Source organism: Vicia villosa, linkage group LG4, assembly GCF_029867415.1.
Source record: "Vicia villosa cultivar HV-30 ecotype Madison, WI linkage group LG4, Vvil1.0, whole genome shotgun sequence".
NCBI lineage: Eukaryota > Viridiplantae > Streptophyta > Magnoliopsida > Fabales > Fabaceae > Vicia > Vicia villosa.
The window spans coordinates 145,823,631-145,843,919 of NC_081183.1; the positions used below are offsets into that span (position 1 = coordinate 145,823,631).

A 20,289-nucleotide genomic window follows, 5' to 3' on the forward strand; every position below is an offset into this window, starting at 1 on the left:
GAAGTAGCAGAGAAGTCATCAAAGTACTACATAACAAAAACATAATATGAATGATTTAGTTAAATGTAATAAATTATAAGAAATTATCTTAAGTTATAAATCCATACCGTGATTGGAATCTCTAATTGATTCATTTGAATGATTTCTTTCATAAACCTTAAAACATAGTATCCGCAATCTGAACTGTTTCGCTGTGTCGGACACTACATAGAAAAACAAATAAGATTTTATAGTTGTCTTGTTTTATCAAGTAGCATAAATATTATAAGCAAAATTGTGAAAATTAATGTACCTCCACTTTGATCCAAGTAATGTTGTTTGATTTAGTCCGGGATACCTGTGCGTCTCTTTGACTTCGGAACACTTGTATTGATCTAACAAAAATATAAAAGCATATGTTTAGATCAATCTCACAAATAATTAAATATATAAATATACACGAATATTTAGAACGATCCCAGTTACGTATCAATCATTGACTTCATAGCCGGATAATTGGTCCACTCACCATCTACCAAATTCAGAAAATATACCACTTCTCTTATAGGGTTGATAGCAAGCAACATCCAGTGTGCTCTATAAATTAAAACAATAGTTTATATGAAAATTTTGCTACGCAAAAGAAACAAAGATTAGATGAACCAAGAATGAGAAACTAACCCTACTGGTCGCGTATTATACGCCCAAAGAATCAGACTTTATGTATTGCCGGTGGATAGGAATCTATCGACTAAGCGCTGTCTAACTGATTCCGGTTCCGTAGCAATTGTCATTCAACTGTAATGGGCGGAAGACACGAAACGGAATTTGTTTGACAATGCAGTCCCGCGCAACACTTTGTCATACAACAACCTTAAATAAAAACATAATAAACATTAGATTATTTTCATTGAAATGTGTAAATAAATTGTTCGACTAATTAAATAATATATCGGATGAGTGAATATTACTGGATGTATGAGTGCATATTACCGACGCCTAGTTGTTCATGCGTAAAAATCTCTTCCAAGTCATCTAGTGCAATATTTGACAGGAATTCAATACCAAAGATACCTTCATCCATATTGATTTCACAGAAAGCACCATCCTTCAAATCGGACATATCAACAAGTGTTCCGAGCGTCGTCCGGTATCGAGGCACAAAAGCACCACCTTTTTTTGCCGCTGGCTTCGGAGGACCCTTTGGTGGTATGCTACGAACTTGCTGCGTCACTTGTTGTGACCCCCGAGCAGATGCCTAAAAATCATATAAGTTAGGTAAAATATAAAATCATGCAGTTTTAGATTCAGATTATATATTAACACTTTAAATGTACCTCTTTTAGTGATGCAACAGACTCCTCCTCCTGTAAAATCCCTTTACCCTTAATTGCGGGTTTTGTAGGAGCAGTCTAAAATTAAAATGTAAAAAATAATTAACGTAACGGTGCAGAATTGACATTCGAAAACTAAATGATTCATAATGGTTTTCAATATACCTCATCACCAATGATAATGAGCTCCGAGGGCCATGCAATAAATGACCCTATTGCATCTCGCAGCAATGTTGTCTCTAAGACCATGTCAGGTACCGGTAGCACCTCATCATGATCTAATACAACATCAACTGATACTTTCAGGTGTCCATCCGGGAGCGGTCTATGGTGAAGTAAATCTCCCAAAGTGTTGTGCACTTTTCCCTTGCCAACTAGGCGATAATTCGGTGACGATAAGTATAGTTGGCAAGATGAAATGCCCTAAACCAATAGTAAATATAGAGTCGTTATCATTAATAAAATAGAACAATTTGTAAGGAAAAAAATTTATAATTACCTCAGGAAATTTTCTTTGACAGTTGATACTAGCTTTATCACTAGTTTCTTTCACCGATGAAGTATTTCACTTTTCTCTCATATACATCTCTTTATCTCTTTGCAATTCAGAGACTTGTGCTTGTAATTCCTGCAATTTTTGCAAAACTTCTTCATTGGTAGGATTTCTTCTCCTATAATGCTTGTAAAAAGAGGTTGGAGTCACACCATGACCTTTACCCCTCACCCGACCAGGATACTCAAGAGCATCTAGTGCTCTACTAAGTACGCTCCTATCATCCTGGTCCTCACCGGTGGAAACCGATTACGACATGGTCTCCTGTAATTCATTTACATTTCAATAATTATTAGTGGAGATAAAAAATCAATTATATATTAAAAAACATTTGATTTAATTAAAGACACAGTGTTATACTTACACATTCAGCATAAACTCTTTGAACATCGGGATCGACAGCGTGATTCTTGCCCACACGAGCTTCCTTCCACAACACATGTACTGGAAGTGAGGTTTCCTCACTTTTCGTCTCCTCTAACTATGCATTGACACAAATGATAAAATCGTCAAATAAAACACATTTAGACAATTAATTAAAACGCATTTCTATTTACTTACATTTTTTTCCTCTAAGCGTGCATATCCCAAACGCCCTTTTTTGTATGGATACGCGGGTTTTGATGCTCTCGCACTATTTGTGGCACTCCTTTTCCGAAAAGCTTCATCTCTTTGCTCTAAAAACTTAGCCCAATCTTCTTCATCAATGAATAGCTCATATTTTTTTGGCCGTCTCGGTGCCTCTTCAAGAAAGTTTCCATCTTTATCCTTAAGATAGGTGTTTGTTAAAAAAGCTTTCTACCCTCTATATCTTTTTCCGGCCAAACCAAGTATGTAGCGTTTACGCTCATCTGGTATGTTAAAAGACCTCTGCAAAAAAACATACGCATAGAGTGTGTTAGTATAAGTAATTTAAACAAATTATCGTCAAGATAATAACAACAACCATATGTGATACCTTAAGCTCGTCCCAAATCGCGTCTTTTTTCTCGTCCAACTCTTTGCTTTTCAGATTCCATTTAGCTACGGAGACTGGAATATGCATACGTACAAGTGTACCAATATAGCTTGTCAAATTTGCAGAATTAGAACCAATTAGTTGGTTATCAGAATTCCATTCCAAATTATATATTAATCCTTGGTCTCTATGTCGAATGACTCCCTTCATAATGGTGATGCCTCGTGCAACTTCTTTTGATGATGTATCAGGTGGAGCATTTGTATCCGGAGCATCTCTATCTTGTGAGTTTTCATGTGAGTTTTCTTGATTACTAGCCATTGAACCTGTATCAAACAAACTAAAGCACATTAGTACACTATTAATAAGTTAACAATCTATACAAGTCAAATGGAAGTCAAACCATGCATGTACAAGTAAATCGGAATCGAAATCGGTGAAATCAAAATAAGCGTCAAACAAAATTTAGTTAACAATCTATACATTAGACAAAAACAATTTTATAAAGAGAACTTAAAACACCATCTCATTTAGTTATTGTTAAACAATCACTTCTTAATTTGATGTAGATTTAAACCTTAATCAGTTGAAAATGAAGATTATCCAACTCCATGATGAAGCAACATTGCAACAGAAGATTCATTTTAATAACCAATTGCAGAGAGCACTGTCTAAGTGATATGTTTAATGAAAATAAGTTAGATGTTCGATAATAAATTTTTATAATTTACAGTATTATTTAAACTACTTTAGGGTAGTTTAGTATTTAACTTAATGCACATACATATTCACTAACTCTTTTATTAGCTTGAACTATCTGTATTCCCTAAAATGAATTTTCACAAAACTATTGAACCCTGGCAGAGCACCATTCCCTTTGTTCTCTCATCTTTTCTTCACAATGTTATAATAATCTTGACAAATAGAATGGACTACTGGAAGAAATAAACAAATATCTAATAAGAACCTATAATACACCCATTACTGAAACCTCATAAACCTTCAAGAAACAAAGCTAGGGGTATATGCAACACCACAGATCACTCGAAATGCGTTTGTGTAATGGCTCCTAAATTATTCGAGACGGCCTTGACTATGTTGTAATCTGATAGTTAATATTTTTTCATATAAAGACAACTATAATATTGTCGCAAACCTAAGGATGCAGATTATCCAACTCCATGATGAAGCAACATTGCAACAGAAGAAAATGAAAACTATCAAGTTGAGTTCACAGTTATGCATTGGTGAACTTCATTACCAAATTTCACCATCATTCTCCAACAAAAACCCTAGCATTCACTCACACAATGTAACCTTAAACCTATGAACATCAACACACACTCCACAATTCACAATTCACAAACACAGTTTTGAATTCGAAAATAAGGTTGCGAGAGAGATAGGAATAGGATTGTTGTTCTTACCCGGGAGGAGGAAGTCGCCGTCGGAGGTTGGAGGAAGTTGCATTCGCCGTCGGAGGGAGGAGGAGAAGTTGCAGTCGCGGCGTTTGGTTGCAGTCACAGCGATGGCAAAAGAGAAAGAGGGAATTAGGGATTTTGTGAGGGCAAACGCGCGTTTTGTCTAATTTTGTTTTTAAAAATTTTAATTATGAAACAGCTATGAAAGCGCTTTTGAAAAGCGCCTTAGTACACATGGCTATACCAGCGCTTTTTAGGGAAAAGCGCTCTTGTACCCCACCCCCTATAGCAGCGCTTTTGAAAGCGCTTTCATAACCCCTCTATAAGAGCGCTTTTGAAAAGCGCTTTCGTACCCATGCCTTTACCAGCGCTTTTTGAAAGCGCTTTCGTAACCCCCCTATGAGAGCGCTTTTTTTGCGTGTTTTTTTAATTTTGTTTCTAGCGAAACCTATACCAGCGCTTTTTCCTAAAAGCGCTTTCGTAGGGGTGCTGCTAAAAGACAAATTTGGCATAGTGTTGTGCACAAAACACATTACTACCTCGTCAAAAAAGGAATTTTCAACATATTTTTGGGATCTATTGGCCGTTGTTGATAGCTCACTTATTCCCTAATAGAGAAAAGAGATTGTTCCAACACCATTGAAAAGGAAATTTCAAGAATCATCAATAGATTTTTCTTTTTCTTGTAATTCTCCTTTAATCTCCACCTCTTCCCCATTTGTAATCAATAACTAAAACCCCATTATTAAAGATGAGTAGAACTTGATAACTATCTTAATTTTCTAATTTTATATTTGATTATTTGAATAAATTGACTATAGTTATTTTCTTGATGCTTTATGCCGATTGGTTGTTGTTAGATTGGTTAATGATTCTTAGTTTAGAACATAAGTTTATCATTTGAATGCTTGAGAGTAAGAATTCATGTGTTTATACTATGGAAATAAATACAAATACTTGAATCAGGTTCCCTCATGGACCAAGAGAATCTTTAGTGGCCAAAGAAAGTGATTGGCCCATAACGACATATTATGCCTATGAACTATTATTGAGATCAAAGGATTGTTTGATCAGAATATGAGATCATTGACATGACGTCAGATAAAGGTGTTATTCTACTAACGATGGACACAAATAAGGTTTTAGGACCTCAAAAACAAATGTGCATCTCCCCTTGAAAAACACTTGATCTAGACAAATGATTGAAGGTAGACCGCCATATTACAAAATAAATAATATTATAATACATGTCCCTTTGAATAACTATTTTGCACAATAAAGTTCTAAGCACTCAAAACCATAGAATTCACCTATAAAAGGTAAAGAAAATTGCCAAACCCGAGTACACCATTTAAAAACCAAAAAATACCTCTTTTTATAGACACTTACTTAGGGGTGTGAGGTTTTGCAGATATCACCCTTTCCTCAATACTCGATAGTTCTTATCTTTTTAATCATTTACAACGATACATTTATTGAAATTGTTAGCGATGAAATTATTAGTAGACTTATACACCATCCACTATTATAAGTAAATTTGACTATTTTAATACATTTGATAATTAATATATCTAGTCAATATATAAAATTGATAAGTTAATTGTCAAATATATTTAAAAAAATAAAAAATGCTTATAACAGTGATCAGGGTATATTCTTTCTAAATAAATTTTCCTTTTGTCTCTTTTCCATAAAGAAAATGATTAAAACAAATAATAATACTAATTTTTTACTCTGGTCTAGATCATGATAGTAGACATTTATTTTATTTATACTAATACATGATAAAAAATTTTTTTTTTGAAGTATCCTACAATGATACAAAGTCACATTGTAAGTAATACTATTATCATTATTGGTCATTTCCAAAATAAGAAAAATTATTTATAGAAAAAGACAAATGTAGGTAAGCTCTACCAGAAATGGCATGCGAGATTGGAGAAGATAATTGTTAGAATTCATTGAATGCAGACACTTAATCGAGATTCATTGAACCTGGTATTATTTCACCTAAACAACATAGGAATGCGTCTTAGTGAACAAGTTTGAATAAATATTAAACCAAATATATTCATTTCTATTAATCTAATTTTCTTTCATAATTAGAACGTGAGGAAGATGGCGTTGATTTACTTTTTCTAATAAAAGGACAAGCATTGGTTAGTTTGAATAAATAGTTTTATTTTTTATACTTGCCTAAATTGCAATTGTATTTTTTTTGTTAGAAATAATATTTTGATACGGAATATCGACACTAAATTCGAAAATAAATTAAATGATTAAAATTTTGATATAATTAGTTAACACAATTCAATAAATGAAAAAAAATTCTAATACAATAAGAGCATACACATCTGTTGGTGTTACACCAATTTCAATGTAAATGCAGGGCCGGCCCAATCGATAATGAGGCCTAAGGCAAATTTTATATTGAAGGTTTTCATTTATTAATAATAATTTTGTTTTATAAAAACAATACTTTTACTTAAAAGTAAATATTTTACATTTTTAAATTACAAAATTATTTATTTATTAAATATGATAATCAATTTCGTTTATTATTTTAATTAAAATTTTAGATATTTTAATTTTAATTTTAAACTACCTGATTCAAATTTTTTAGACGACATTACTTTAAATAAAATACTAAACATTTTACAAGGAACACAAATATAAAAATATCATAAAAAAATAAAACAATTAAATAAATATAAAGAATTTACATTAAAACTGAATAAAAAATATTAGATAAAAAAATTAATTGTTTTTCTGCAATGCTTTTTTCTTTCTATCCAAACGAAAATTGGGGGCACAGACATATATGTCTATAATGAATTGATGGTGAGAATTTATACAAATTAATCAATAATATAATAATATGAGTAAATAAACAAGAAAACTTTTTGTAGATAAATAGCAACACAATATGGCTTCACTTGTTATTTCTCCATATTCACAGGACCTTAACAGTCGGGCTCATAATAAAGTGCAGTTAATTTCACTTCATTGTAAGAGAATAAATTAGTAGTAATAGTAATGAAAATTGAATGTTATTAATTATTTTTAAACAAGATATCAAGTGTAATAGGTAATAAAAAGAAATTTTTTGAGACCCTAGGCCAATGCCTAGTTAGCCTACCCCTTAGACCGGGCCTGTGTAAATGTGTAAGTGAAAATGAATATTTTATTATATAAGGTGTGTTTACCAATGTCATCGTAGTCAAGAAAAGTCACGTTGCTTTAACTGTTTAATTTGTATTTTACATATATCTATGAGTATGTAGTAGGTAAGTGGGACCCAATTTAAACTTTTTGATAGATAGTATGGATATTTATAAAATGTAGTAGAGTGTCTTAAATTATTAAAAAATATAAATATTTAGATGGGGTCCATTTAATATACTAGATTGAGTGGCATGAATGTGGATGCTCTAAGGTAATAAAAATGGAAAGATGGTCTAGGGTTTTGTTTCGTAGAAGACGCCAAAAGTGGGACACAAACATCAACAGTGGAAAGTCAGGGAGGAAAGAAGCTGATGGGCGAGTGGTATTTGTTAGTGCGTGAGACACTTTTAATAAGAAGAGAATAAAGGAAATAAGGATTATATTATGGAATTGAATTGTACAAATAATAATACAGACTGTGACTATTTATATACAACCCTGATTGGGTTTGGACTTACATAACTTAGATTATATTTGATATTATTAGATCGGATTATATTTGATATTATATTAATAATATCAATCTCAATAATATCTCAACAAATCTCAATAATATTTCAACATACCTCATACAATCCAAGTTGTGGAATAACTATAAAAATAGTCAATCTGAACTATTGTTAATTTCTTTCTCAAATTTAGGAATTTGTCGATCTTCAATCTTTTGGTGAAAATGTCGGTCAACTGTGCTTCACTCGAGTAATGCCTAACTTCAAGTTCACCTCGATTTACCTTTTCCCTCAGGAAGTGAAATCTAGCTTCGATATGCTTATTCCTTTCATGCAGAACTAGATTCTTCGCCAGATTTATGGCTGACTCGTTGTCGATTTGTAACACAAGAGGTTTATTCATTTCGATCTCCATTTCTTCAAGTACTGATCTGATCCAAATTGCTTGACATGCAGCATAGGATCCTGCTATATATTCAGCTTCACACGATGATAATGCCACCACAGGTTGTTTCTTCGAACACCGTGAAATTGAGGCACCAACTACTTGAAAGAAATATCTAATTGTTCTTCTTCTATCTTCTTTATCTCCACACCAATCAGCTTCTAAAAAGCAAGTAATTGTTGCTTCTCCGCCTTCAGAGTCTCGTCAAAATAGAATTCTATAGTCTATCGATCCCTTTAGGTATCTTCGAATTCTTTTTGCAGCCTTCATGTGTGACACTCTTGGTTCACTCATGTATCTGCTCACTAATCCGACTGTGAAACCTATATCAGGTCGACCGTTGCACACATATCTCAGAGATCCAATAATTTGCTTGAACAAAGTTACAACGACTTTGTCTTCCTCTCCATACTTCTCCAACGTCAAGTTTGTTTCGACAGGTGAGGATGCAGGATTCGAATCATCCATTTTGAATCTCTTAAGTATCTCTTTGACATACTTCCTTTGATGCAACATCATATCTTGCTTCAACATTTGAAATTCTATGCCTAGGAAATAAGACAATTTTCCCAGATCCGACATTTCAAATTCCTTCATCATTAACTCTTTGAACTTTGACAAGTTCTCCAAGCTATTTCCAGTTACTAGCAAGTCATTGATATATAAGCAGATGATTGTTATATTTTATGCCACAACCTAAACATAGACACCATACTCAGATTTGTATTTGACAAATCCTAATTCGACTAAGTATGAATCAATCTTCTTGTTCCATGCCCTAGGTACCTGCTTGAGATCATAGAGTGCTTTGTGCAAATTATATACTTTACCCACTTCCTTATGAATCACAAAATAGAAGGTTGTGTGACATAGACCTCTTTGTCTAAAGGACAATTCAGAAATGCTGACTTCACATCTAAGTGAAATGTCAACCAGCCTTGGTTAGTCGAATAGTCTCCAATCTTTCTACTGGAGCAAATACTTCAGAGTAGTTGAGCTCTGCTCTTTGAAGAAATCCTTGAGCTATTAATCTTGCTTTATATCTTGCTATTGACCCATCAACATTGTGTTTCAGTTTGAACACCCACTTTACATCGATAGCTTTTTTATGTATTGGCAATTCGACTAACTCCCATGTGCTGTTCTTTCGATGGCCTGTAACTCTTCAACCATAGCTAACTTCCACTGTTGAATCTTTAAAACCTCGTTATTGTTGATTGGTTCAACACCTGCAAGTAACGCAAAATGACTTCATCATCACCAACAACTTCATAGTCTTAAAGTCTTGCTGGAAGAATTCAATTTCTTTGGGTTCTTTGGCTTGTATCAGCCACACCTTCTTCGACTTCGATTGTGTCAGAAATGTTGGCAAAAATTGGATTTTTGACAATTTCATCAGTTTCTTCGTCAAAGTCAGAGCTCATCAATGGCTAGTTAATTGAATTACTCATTTGAAAAACTATGTTTCCAGTACCTTTTGCTTGCAACAAACTATTATCAGCAAGTTTTACCTTACTCTTCTTCGATTCGTCAAAATCTGCCAATCACACCTTTTGACCATTCATGTGATTCGAGCAACCTAAATTGAGAAACCAGATCTTGGATTCGACATGGTTATCTGCAACAGCAGCCATAACTACCATATCTTCATAATCATTTGAATCTTGGCGTGCAAGGTTCTCTTCTTCATCCTTGCCTTTTTGTCGATCCATTTTCTTTTTTGTACCAACAATGTTTAGACATGTGACTCCACTTCTCAAAGTGATAGCACTGCACACCTTTCTTATCTTCTTTGTCCTTTTGATAGTTGTATCCTCCTCCTTTGTGAGGGTTCAACCAAGGCTTCTTGCCCTGAGTCTTTTCGACTTTTCCTTTAAATTTGTTGGAACCACCATTCTTTTTCCATGATTGAGCCTGCAAAGCTTGTATCAAATCTTGAACTCCTTTCCTTTCGACAATCCTAATCTCATGTGCTACCAACAAACCAACCAAATTTTCCAATTTTAGGGTTTCAAGTTGATTGGATTATTGAATAGCTACGATAACATGATCAAAGGGAGAGGTCAATGTACGCATTACCTTATCAACTATCATCTTATCAGTTAGGGTTTCAAATATACTACATTTGATGAAGTTGTTGCCATGAGTTGTTTCATAGATCTCCATGAATTGGTTGTACCATCACATGTTAAAAAACATGTTTCTGATATACCATTGTGAGGATCTGACAAGTAACTTGCATCTCTAAGATAATGAAGTATATGTTTGACTCTGTTCCAAATTCTTCGTGTAGGTGAATAATTGCATCTTTCTAATAGATTGACCATAAATGATATTATCAAGACATGTATAATTAGCAAGGTACATTATTGCTCCAATTGCACTAAAATATGGTACTTCATGACCAATCAATTTTTCATCATTTTCTCGATGCTTGAAAGGATGTTTCTTTACATCTAATGATCTAACAACCATTGGAGTAGACAACAGATGAGATTTGTTCATATAGAAGCGTTTCAACACCTTTCTATATAACCTTCCTGATGTATTAATATTCCATTGTCAAATTCTGAATTTGTAAGCCTAGACATAATTTTATTTTTCCTAGGTTCTTCATCTCAAACTCTTTCTTTAAGCAATTTATAGCTTTTGGGAGCTATTCAGGAGTTGTAATAATATTTATGTCATCCACATAAATAACTATTACATGTGAATATGTCTCATCAAAATTAATTTAGGTCTTTGTGAAAATCATTGAGCGACAAGTCGAACTTTGTATATCACGATTTCATTATTTTCATTTCATTTTCACACGAAAACCTATTTGTATCCAACTGGCTTCACACCTTGAGGTGTTTGAACTACAAGTCCAAACACTTGTCTCTTGTGAGTGAGTTTAATTCTGCTTCAATTGCATACTTCCATTTAGGCCAATCCGCACTTAGTGTATAAACGTTAATAGACGTCGGTTCATGATCCTCTTCGTTATTTATCATAGTTAGCGCTTTATCGAGATCTATTTATTTTCATAAGTTTCAGGTACTTGATCAATCTCTTTAGGAGATAAAATGTTTATTATGTCTGAAGATTCTTTTAGATTTTCTATATCCTCCCTTGAGCCATCTTTATTCTTAGCTCCCTTTCTTGTTCGAGAATTTTTATATTTGGAACCGATTGGTATGCCACGCTTTAGGCGTCGTTTAGACTCATTGAATTGTCCATCAGGGATATCAATTTTTATTCGAGCATTAGAAGTTGGTATATATAATTTAGTCACACCTTTTGGATCAGTGAATGCATTTGGTAATTGATTTGCTAAGTTTTGCAGCTGAAATATCTGTTGAACTTCTAGTTCACATTGTTTTGTTTGAGGATCAAGATGAGATAATGATAATTCATTCCAACTGATCTCTTTTTCCAACTTCTTATTCTCTCCCCATAATGCTCGAAAATTTGATTCATCAAAATGACAATCAACAAAATGATCAGTGAATAAATCTCATGTTGTTGTTTCAAGTTACTTATGATAGATGAGGATTCATATCCAGCATATATTCCCATCCTCCTTTGAGGACCCGTTTTATTATGTTTGGTAGAGAAATTGGACAACACTAAACATCTAAAAGTTCTTAGATGAGAAACATTATGTTCTTTATAAAAAAACTAATTGTAAAAGGGAAGAGATGTGGTAACTCGTTGGCCTGATGCAAATTAATGTTGCAGCATGCAAAAATTGCATGTCCCCAAGTAGAAACTAGGAGTATGCATCTCATAATAAGCTGTCTTGCAATTAATTTCATATGTTTAATAAATGATTCTACAAGTCCATTTTATGTATGAACATATGCTACTGGGTGTTCAATGTCAATTCCAATAGACATACAATACTCATCAAATGGTTGAGATGAAAATACAAGACAATCGGGGAAATGAGCTCTTATTCGAATAAGTTGATGCATCAACAAAACCCACAAAATATCTAAATGGTCCACAAGATGGATGTATTGGCCCACAAATATCACCATATATACACTCTAAAAAGTGATAGATTCATTTCTAATTTTTGTTGGTGATGGCCGAATTATTAATTTCTTCCAAGCAAGAGTTACATGAGAACTTATTTGATTGAATAATTTTCTGACTCATTAACTGCTGACCGCTTGAATTTTCAATTATTTTTCACATCACTATACACTACAACATTTTTCCTCTTTAACAACAATTGAAAAGTATAACCAGAAATGTGATAAACGTTCCCTAAAACAATAGGGCACGTTTTCCATCCGTCTCCTGTGCGAGCGTTGCCTATTATTTTAGGGGACGTTTATTTTCACTTTTAGGCCACAATTTTATTAAACGTCGCCTAAAATACAGGAAAAGGTGACGTTTTTGCTTACTGTTTGAGGCAACGATTCTAAGGTGTTGCTACAAAGTGCAACGTCGGTAAAACGTTTCCTAAAAGTGATCAAGTCAGCTCACTCTAAGGGGGCGATTTTCAAATATTGTCATATTTAGTAACAATTACAAATTGTTCCCTAAAAATAAAATGGATAGAAGACTTGGTAAATATATGTATAAATTACAAAGTTCCAGTTTTACCATATTTTTCATGAGATAAGCAATTCAAACAATAATTACCCAAAACATATATTACATGTACCACAAAAAATTTGTTAATAAAATCTTCAAACGTTAACTCAAATACATTAAATGTCTAATACTACTTAATACTACAAGTTTAACACTTATAAATCTAAGTCTAGCAAAATGACAAAATAGATAGTTTTTTTTTAAGTTCAATGCTAAAGTAGAAGCTTAAAACAAAAAAATCGAACTCATTTAAATTTGTCCAACTCGTTGTCATCTACATCATCCTCTTCTTCATCACTTAAATCGTCATCTTGAAGGTCATCACCTATGCTGTCATCACCTATGTCGTCTTCTTGAAATTCATCACTTATTTCATCCTCATCACTTAAGTCGTCCTCTTGAATTTCATCACTTGCGTCGTTGTCCTCATCATCATCTTCATTGATACTTTGCTGCATAAGAGAATGAAAAAACTTGTTAAATGTTTAACTTATCTATAAATTTTATATATACCTTGCCGCATAAATGTAATAATATATCTCAAACAAGTAGAGTAATTGGTTGAAAATTTTGAAATTCAGAATTGAAAAGAGGAACTCAATGTCAATGAAATGCAACCAAGACAAAATTCAATAAAGCTTTCATTAAGATGACAACATATAGCAAACTGAACATTAAGACAGAATCATCATTATTGAATGATCTAAATAATCATTTTTGATTAGGCATAGTTTAAACCAACAAAAATCTTGTTTAGTCAAAAGAAAAATTAACCACTCTTGAATGTAATAGATTAAATTACCTTTATAATACATGGAGCATGAGCTGATGTAGATGAATGCATTTGTGGGCCACTCTCCTTTGGATCACTATTAGCATCTCTATGGGATAATCCTATCAAATCTTCTATTGACTCCATATTAATTTGAGGATTGCAATGTTGCATTAATGTCTTAAAAGCATTTTGCAATCTACCAATCTTATCTTCAAGATCGTTCCTCAATGTAGAGACCTCTTCATTGTGTGCTTTTTTCAAAGCATTGATCTCCGACTTTTGCTTTAAGGAAGTTTTAGTTATGTTTCTCCCATAACAACGTACCCTTCCAGGACGCTCTATTCCAAAAACGGCTTCAAAAGCCTTTGTTTCTCCCATAACAACGTACCCTTCCATGTGCTATGTGAAAGACTCATAGTCCTAAATGGATTAAATCCATCACTCGCCAACCCAAGTCTGATGTTACAAGTTTCAAGAGAAAAATCTGGATGTTTTGCATCAAAGTCTTTCCATGATTGGCCATCAGCTGGGTGCCTTAATCTACCATCCCTTGAACGCTCCTCTGCATGCCACCTCAACGTGTCAGCGGTCTTTGAACACATAAAGAGTCTTTTCAATCTTGGAATCAAAGGAAAATGTCTTAGAACTTTGGCAGGAACCTTGTGCGCTTTTTTAGACTCATCAAGATCATGATCAACTTTAGGATATTTAATCCACCTTGAGGCTCTGCAAATATAACACATGTCATCTTCCCCGTGCTCTTTCCAAAACAACATACAATTGTTGGAACATGCATGAATCTTTTTATAGTCTAAGCCTAAATCTTTTATCATAGATTTTGTTTTATTGAAAGAGACAGGGATGTTTAATTCTGGAATAGCTTCTTTCAACAACTCTAAGAGAGCAGTGAATGATGCATTGCTCCATCCATGAAGACATTTCAACAAATACATTCGAATAGTGAATGATAATGAGGAGAATTTTTCACAACCAGGATAGAGCTCTTGATTTGCATCATCAACTAGTTTATAAAATTTCTTTGCATCTTCATTTAGCCCTTCATGTATTCCACTTGCTTCAGCAACATCTCTAAACGTCTCAAAAAGTAAGCCATCAATATCATCATATGATGTTTCGTCATTAGGTGATGAATCAGATGATGTTTCATCATTAGTATCCCCATCAAGATCCATAAGAATTTTATCGTCACCATGGTAAATCCATTCTGTGTATCCCTTTACAAACCCCTTGCTACATAGATGGTCATATACTACATCTCTTTTTTCCCAACTATCATTGCAACATATAGCACAATGGCACAAAATCTCTTCTTCTTCAACCATTCCTTTGGTGAATGCAATATCCAAAAAGTAATTTACACCATCCTTATAACCTTGAATGTGTGGAGGCAACTCCACCCAATCCTTCTTTATCATGTTTAGTTTACTAAAAGAAATAAACTATTACTAAAAGCCTGTAAGGAAATGGGTAATTAAGATATTATAAGGCTAATAGAACAGAGACATGGTATAAAAAAACAACAAACAATCAACCTAAAAAAATCCAATGATAAACTACATTCTTCAATAAAACCAACAAAAAAAGTAATTCCAAAAAGTTTATCGGGCCCACTAAAGCAAATTCATATAACTTGGGCAGACTATTGAATTCTAGTTTTTTCTTAGTGTAAAGTGTTTATGAAAATTATTACGTCAAATAATAATAATAATAATAAATCAATACCTTTTAATTCTATGCCAAATTGATAAACTATGTCGGCAAGCTTAACTTTACCGCTATGGAAATCTATCCTGCAAAAAACGGGAGTATCATTATTATTTGTACAACACAAAACTACATGTAAGAATGGACTAATGCAACACAACACAACACCAACCTAACTAGCTTTCTATTATGGGCCCGTTTGTTCTGGCTTTTTTTAAAAATGATTTTTATAGTGTTACCGAATTTTGTGAAAAAAATTTTTACAAAGAAACTTTTTATAAAAGCTTCAAATAAAAAATTTGTTTGAATAGTTATTCTTAAAATGTGATTTTAAGTATTTCATCTATTTATGGGAAAAAATTTGGATATCAAAATTTCAAAATAATCACTTAATTTTGAAGCTATTTCAAATAGATTTTCATAAAAATCATTTTTGAAATACAATTTTTTGAAAAAATTATGATTTTGACTAAGTTTTGGTCTTCAATTATGTATGTTTATGTTATAGGATGTCAAATTAAGTGTTTCATTTTAGAAAAAACGAATATAAAAAAACTTGTAATATTTTGAAAAACGGTTTTAGAAAATCTATTTTCAAAAATACAAAGAAAAAATCCATTTTTTTAAAGCTGAAACAAACTGGCTCTATATTATAAACATATTGTTAAACATATAATATTATAAATATCCAGTTTTTAGAATGATGAATATCTTAATAACTAAAATTTTAAATAAAGTGGCCATGTAAGGTGGCCCATGGCCTATTCCAGTTTTTTCATTGGATCAAATTTCATTGGCATACATCTATATTGTAGTACTAGGAGTTGTTTACACAAAATATAAGAGTTTTTTTAGTAAAGTTTTTTAAAAGCTATAGTGGACAAACAAAGAATATGACAAACTCTCATGGATGGTGGATATGAATCTACTTGAATTTAACAGAACCTTTAACAGAATTTTAAAAAAGAACCTTTATTTAATATAGTGTTGGGTTCACTGATTCCATGAACAATTCACCATGATTGAGGTATATACTTAGAGTGAACAAACATATATGTACAAATAATTATACAAAAAACTGAAATAATGATGATCAAATATACTTCCATTCTCATATACATGCTGAATTATAAATAGACATTTAGATCAGAACACAAAAAAACATGACATAGTTCAACAATATATTAAGCCAACAACAATGAAAGACCTTTATTTACATGTTCAAATAACTATCTAACATATTGAATTATGTTGGATTATAACAAAATAACTATAACAATAATTACTCATGAGTCACAAAATGTAACAAGATTCGATAAAGTGAAAATTAATTGGTTAATGAGGGAAAAACATAAAATCCAGAAATTGAAAAAGAAATTAAAAAGAGTGAATAATTGGGTTTAGAGATTGACTTAGGAAGAAGAAAAGCGGGAGCTTCACAGGTGAAACGGTGTTTGGAAGAAAAGAGTAAAAATCTTGAACAATCATGACTATTGGTGATTAATAAATATTCTAAAACTTTAAGTTTTAAGAATAAAACGGTGGAAGGAATTTTGGTGTGTGAGTTTGAATTGGAAAGAGTAAAACCCATGAGTTAGGCAATAACAAATTAATAATAACTCATATAACTCATGGGTTTTGGATTTGATTCAAAGAAAATAAATAAATAAAGTATCTATTGGGAGTTGAGAATATAACAAAGAAACAAATCTCATATACAGGGCTATAAAGCTAACATTCAATATTGTGCTCACCACATACAAACACAAGTGATGTGTCTTTGAATATAACCATAAACCACATAAACACACACAACCAAAATAACCGATAGATTCTAAACTCTGAAACCATGTTTTCCACGATAGCAATAAGTCATACAAAAGTTTAATGGTAGCTATTGAGGACCATACATCACTTATTTACAAGTTTCATATTTTCTCTCTTTTTAGCACAATCAATAACTCCAAAAAATGTCTCTGTTACTTTAAGAAATGGAAGATAATGAAGACAGCAAAATAGAATGATTCATATATTAAAGCAAAGATCATACCATAAATCCAGTCAAAAAATAGACATAACTGAAATTACTTTGAAATTTACCGAAAACGAAAAGGTTAGCAACAAAACGGAACAAGGGCGGTGATTTCCTCCAACTTGGTAATAGTTAGGTTTGAGAAACAAAGTTCCCTTTCTTTCACTGTGTATTTTCCTTTTCTTTCAATATTGTCATTGTACGTGGGTCTTACACTTAACTGGGTCCAATTGGATTTTTTTTTTTCTTTTACTTAATGTGTTTTATTTTAATTTTGCTTAATGTTTTTTCTACAAGTCTTTTTCCTAAATTTGTTTTATTTTATTTTTACTTAATGTTTTTCTTTTTATAATTTATCTTGTAAAATATATACATTTTTATTATTAATTTAAAAAATAAATTATAATATATTATTATTAAATTATATTAATATTTTAATATTTATTATAGTTAAATCATATTAACATTAAAATAATTGATAAATTTATAATTATGTAGATATGATAAATGAATCAACTAAATTAGAAATAAATTGGAGGAAAAGTTGCCGCCAAAATTTTTGGTGTTACTGAAATTTTTAGCAACCTTTTATTAAAAATAATGCAACAATCTAAAATTGTCCCCATAAACATTTAAGGGGACATTTATCAGCTATTGCCAAAGATAAATTATAGGGATACTTAAAAATCGTCCCTAGAAGTATTTTAGGGAACATTTTCCAACTGTTGCGCGAATTGTCTTAGTAACAATCAAAAATTGTTGCCTGATTTTTTTAGGCAGCAATTTACACATGTTCCATGACAAAGTGTTGCCAGAAGCAATAAATGTCGTAGTGATATAATTGGGATGACCCAACCGGTCATGTCAAATTAGAAATTTATCATTACTTGTAAACTTATGGTTTACAGTTATTAATATTGGAACTTACTTTTCTACCATGCTTCATGCACGGTTTCAATTCATTTGTAATATAAGATTATCCAACAGGAGAATTCACTTTGATTATAGTATTTGCAGCTGTAATTGGTTGTATAAAATTTACAAATGAATAATATTTCAAACTTCTAATTCATATTGGTTTGTAAGGTGATCAAGATTTAACATTGTTTATTTGAACTTCTCGTTCATGATTTCAGCTGCTTATTCTCTCCCCGTAATATTCAGAAAAACAATTTATTAAGTGATAATCAGCCTACTAGACTGCAATCAAGTATTTTATTATTTGCTCAAATCATATCTTTAAAATTGGGATTCATAAGACATCCAAATGTTCACTTAGATGAGAAATATTATAATAAATGGCAAGTTAAGGGAGGGTTAAGATATAGTATTTTGTTGGCTTGATGCGAATATATATATATATATATATATATATATATATATATATATATATATATATAATGTACTTGATTGCATGTTTCCAAAGGATAATTTAGAAGTTATAATCTCATAAGTATCAATTATAAATGACTTTAGACGTCTAAAGAATGGATCTTCAAGTTTTTTTTTTCATATGAACATATGCTAGCTACAAGATGTTCAATATTAATTTTTAATAATATATGTGATACTTATCAAGAAAGTTCTGGAAAGAAAAAATTCAAAAAATCATATCGTTGTCAGAGAAAACAATTTTACAAACTTCTAGTTGTGAGTAAACAACAAATATGTTACATGATATTTTGGTCGATGCGATAATTAATGTCATGAAAATTCAATATCTCTGATTTTTAATTTCCTTTAGAAACACAAAAATTTACTGGATTGAAGAAACTTATGGTTTTTCAATATTAATTATTCGCATCATATTATATTCGAGATGACTTGACCGATTTTACCAACGACACATTTTAGTGTAATTTGTAAACTTATGGTTTACAATTACACGTGCTTCAATTATACTAATATAAGTGTAGTACAAACTCGAGGAAAAAGTTGGTAGCTATTCTATTACAAATGTCATCCATTCATTATACTTGTAAATAGAAAAGAATAGTATAATCAAGATTTATATGAGAAATCTAAGCACTATTAGAACAACTTTAAAATATGTAGCAACTTTATACTATTGATATTTTCTTTAATAGATTGCAACATATTTTTACTATAAAAGAACTTTATAGTGCAAAATTGTAGTCTATACAATCAAAAAGAATGATACATGTTAATTATATAAACCAAGTCGCTATCTATTGACATAAGAGACTAACTCTTTTATTTGACTAGTACCAATGAATATGGAGAGTGAAGTTACTTTGTTAGTAGCAATAAAATTTGAGAATTTCTTCACCCACCTCCCAACCTTCTTGGCCACCTCCGGTGAATTTACCACAATACCCCTTGTTTCGGAAGTTCATTTCCGAAACTGTACTTTTTTTCTTGAAAAAGGTGTTTTCGGAAATGAACTTCCGAAAACGTGTTTTTTTTAATATAAAATATTGATTTCGGAGATGCATCTCCGAAATAAAGTCACTTTTCAGAAAATGTGGTGTTTCGGAAGTTCATCTCCGAGCGCACCCCCCTTGGAGGAATTCAGAAATGCACTTCCGAAAATAGGTCTGGACAGAAGAAAATGAACAATTCGCTTTATTTAATCGGGTGAAAATTACAACGATAATATTACATAAAATTAAAGTTACATATTGTTAAACACGGGTAGGTGGGGATGAGAGAGTGGTGGGGAGAAAAAAAGGCTTCCAAATTTCAAAAGGTTTATTTATTATTTTAATAAAAATACGTACAACTGAAAGTAACAAATGACGGAGGAGGTGTAACCGGAGCCGAAACATATGACGGAGGAGGT

The 20,289-nt window shown here is 31.9% G+C and overlaps 1 protein-coding gene across 1 annotated transcript; it reads right to left on the bottom strand.

Moving 5' to 3' along the window:
• Positions 1-14,067: 14,067 nt before the first annotated feature.
• LOC131598021 (uncharacterized) lies at positions 14,068-15,540 on the bottom strand. The gene is made up of 2 exons (XM_058870670.1): positions 15,473-15,540; positions 14,068-15,203 (listed from the first exon to the last, which is right to left on the bottom strand). The coding sequence occupies exon 2, from the start codon at positions 15,163-15,165 to the stop codon at positions 14,068-14,070; it is 1,098 nt and encodes a 365-aa protein (XP_058726653.1). The 5' UTR covers positions 15,166-15,203; positions 15,473-15,540.
• Positions 15,541-20,289: the final 4,749 nt, after the last annotated feature.

Excerpts from the sequence above, each read along its gene's own strand:
- LOC131598021 (XM_058870670.1), bottom strand. The coding sequence starts at position 15,165 with ATGATAAAGAAGGATTGGGTGGAGTTGCCTCCACACATTCAAGGTTAT.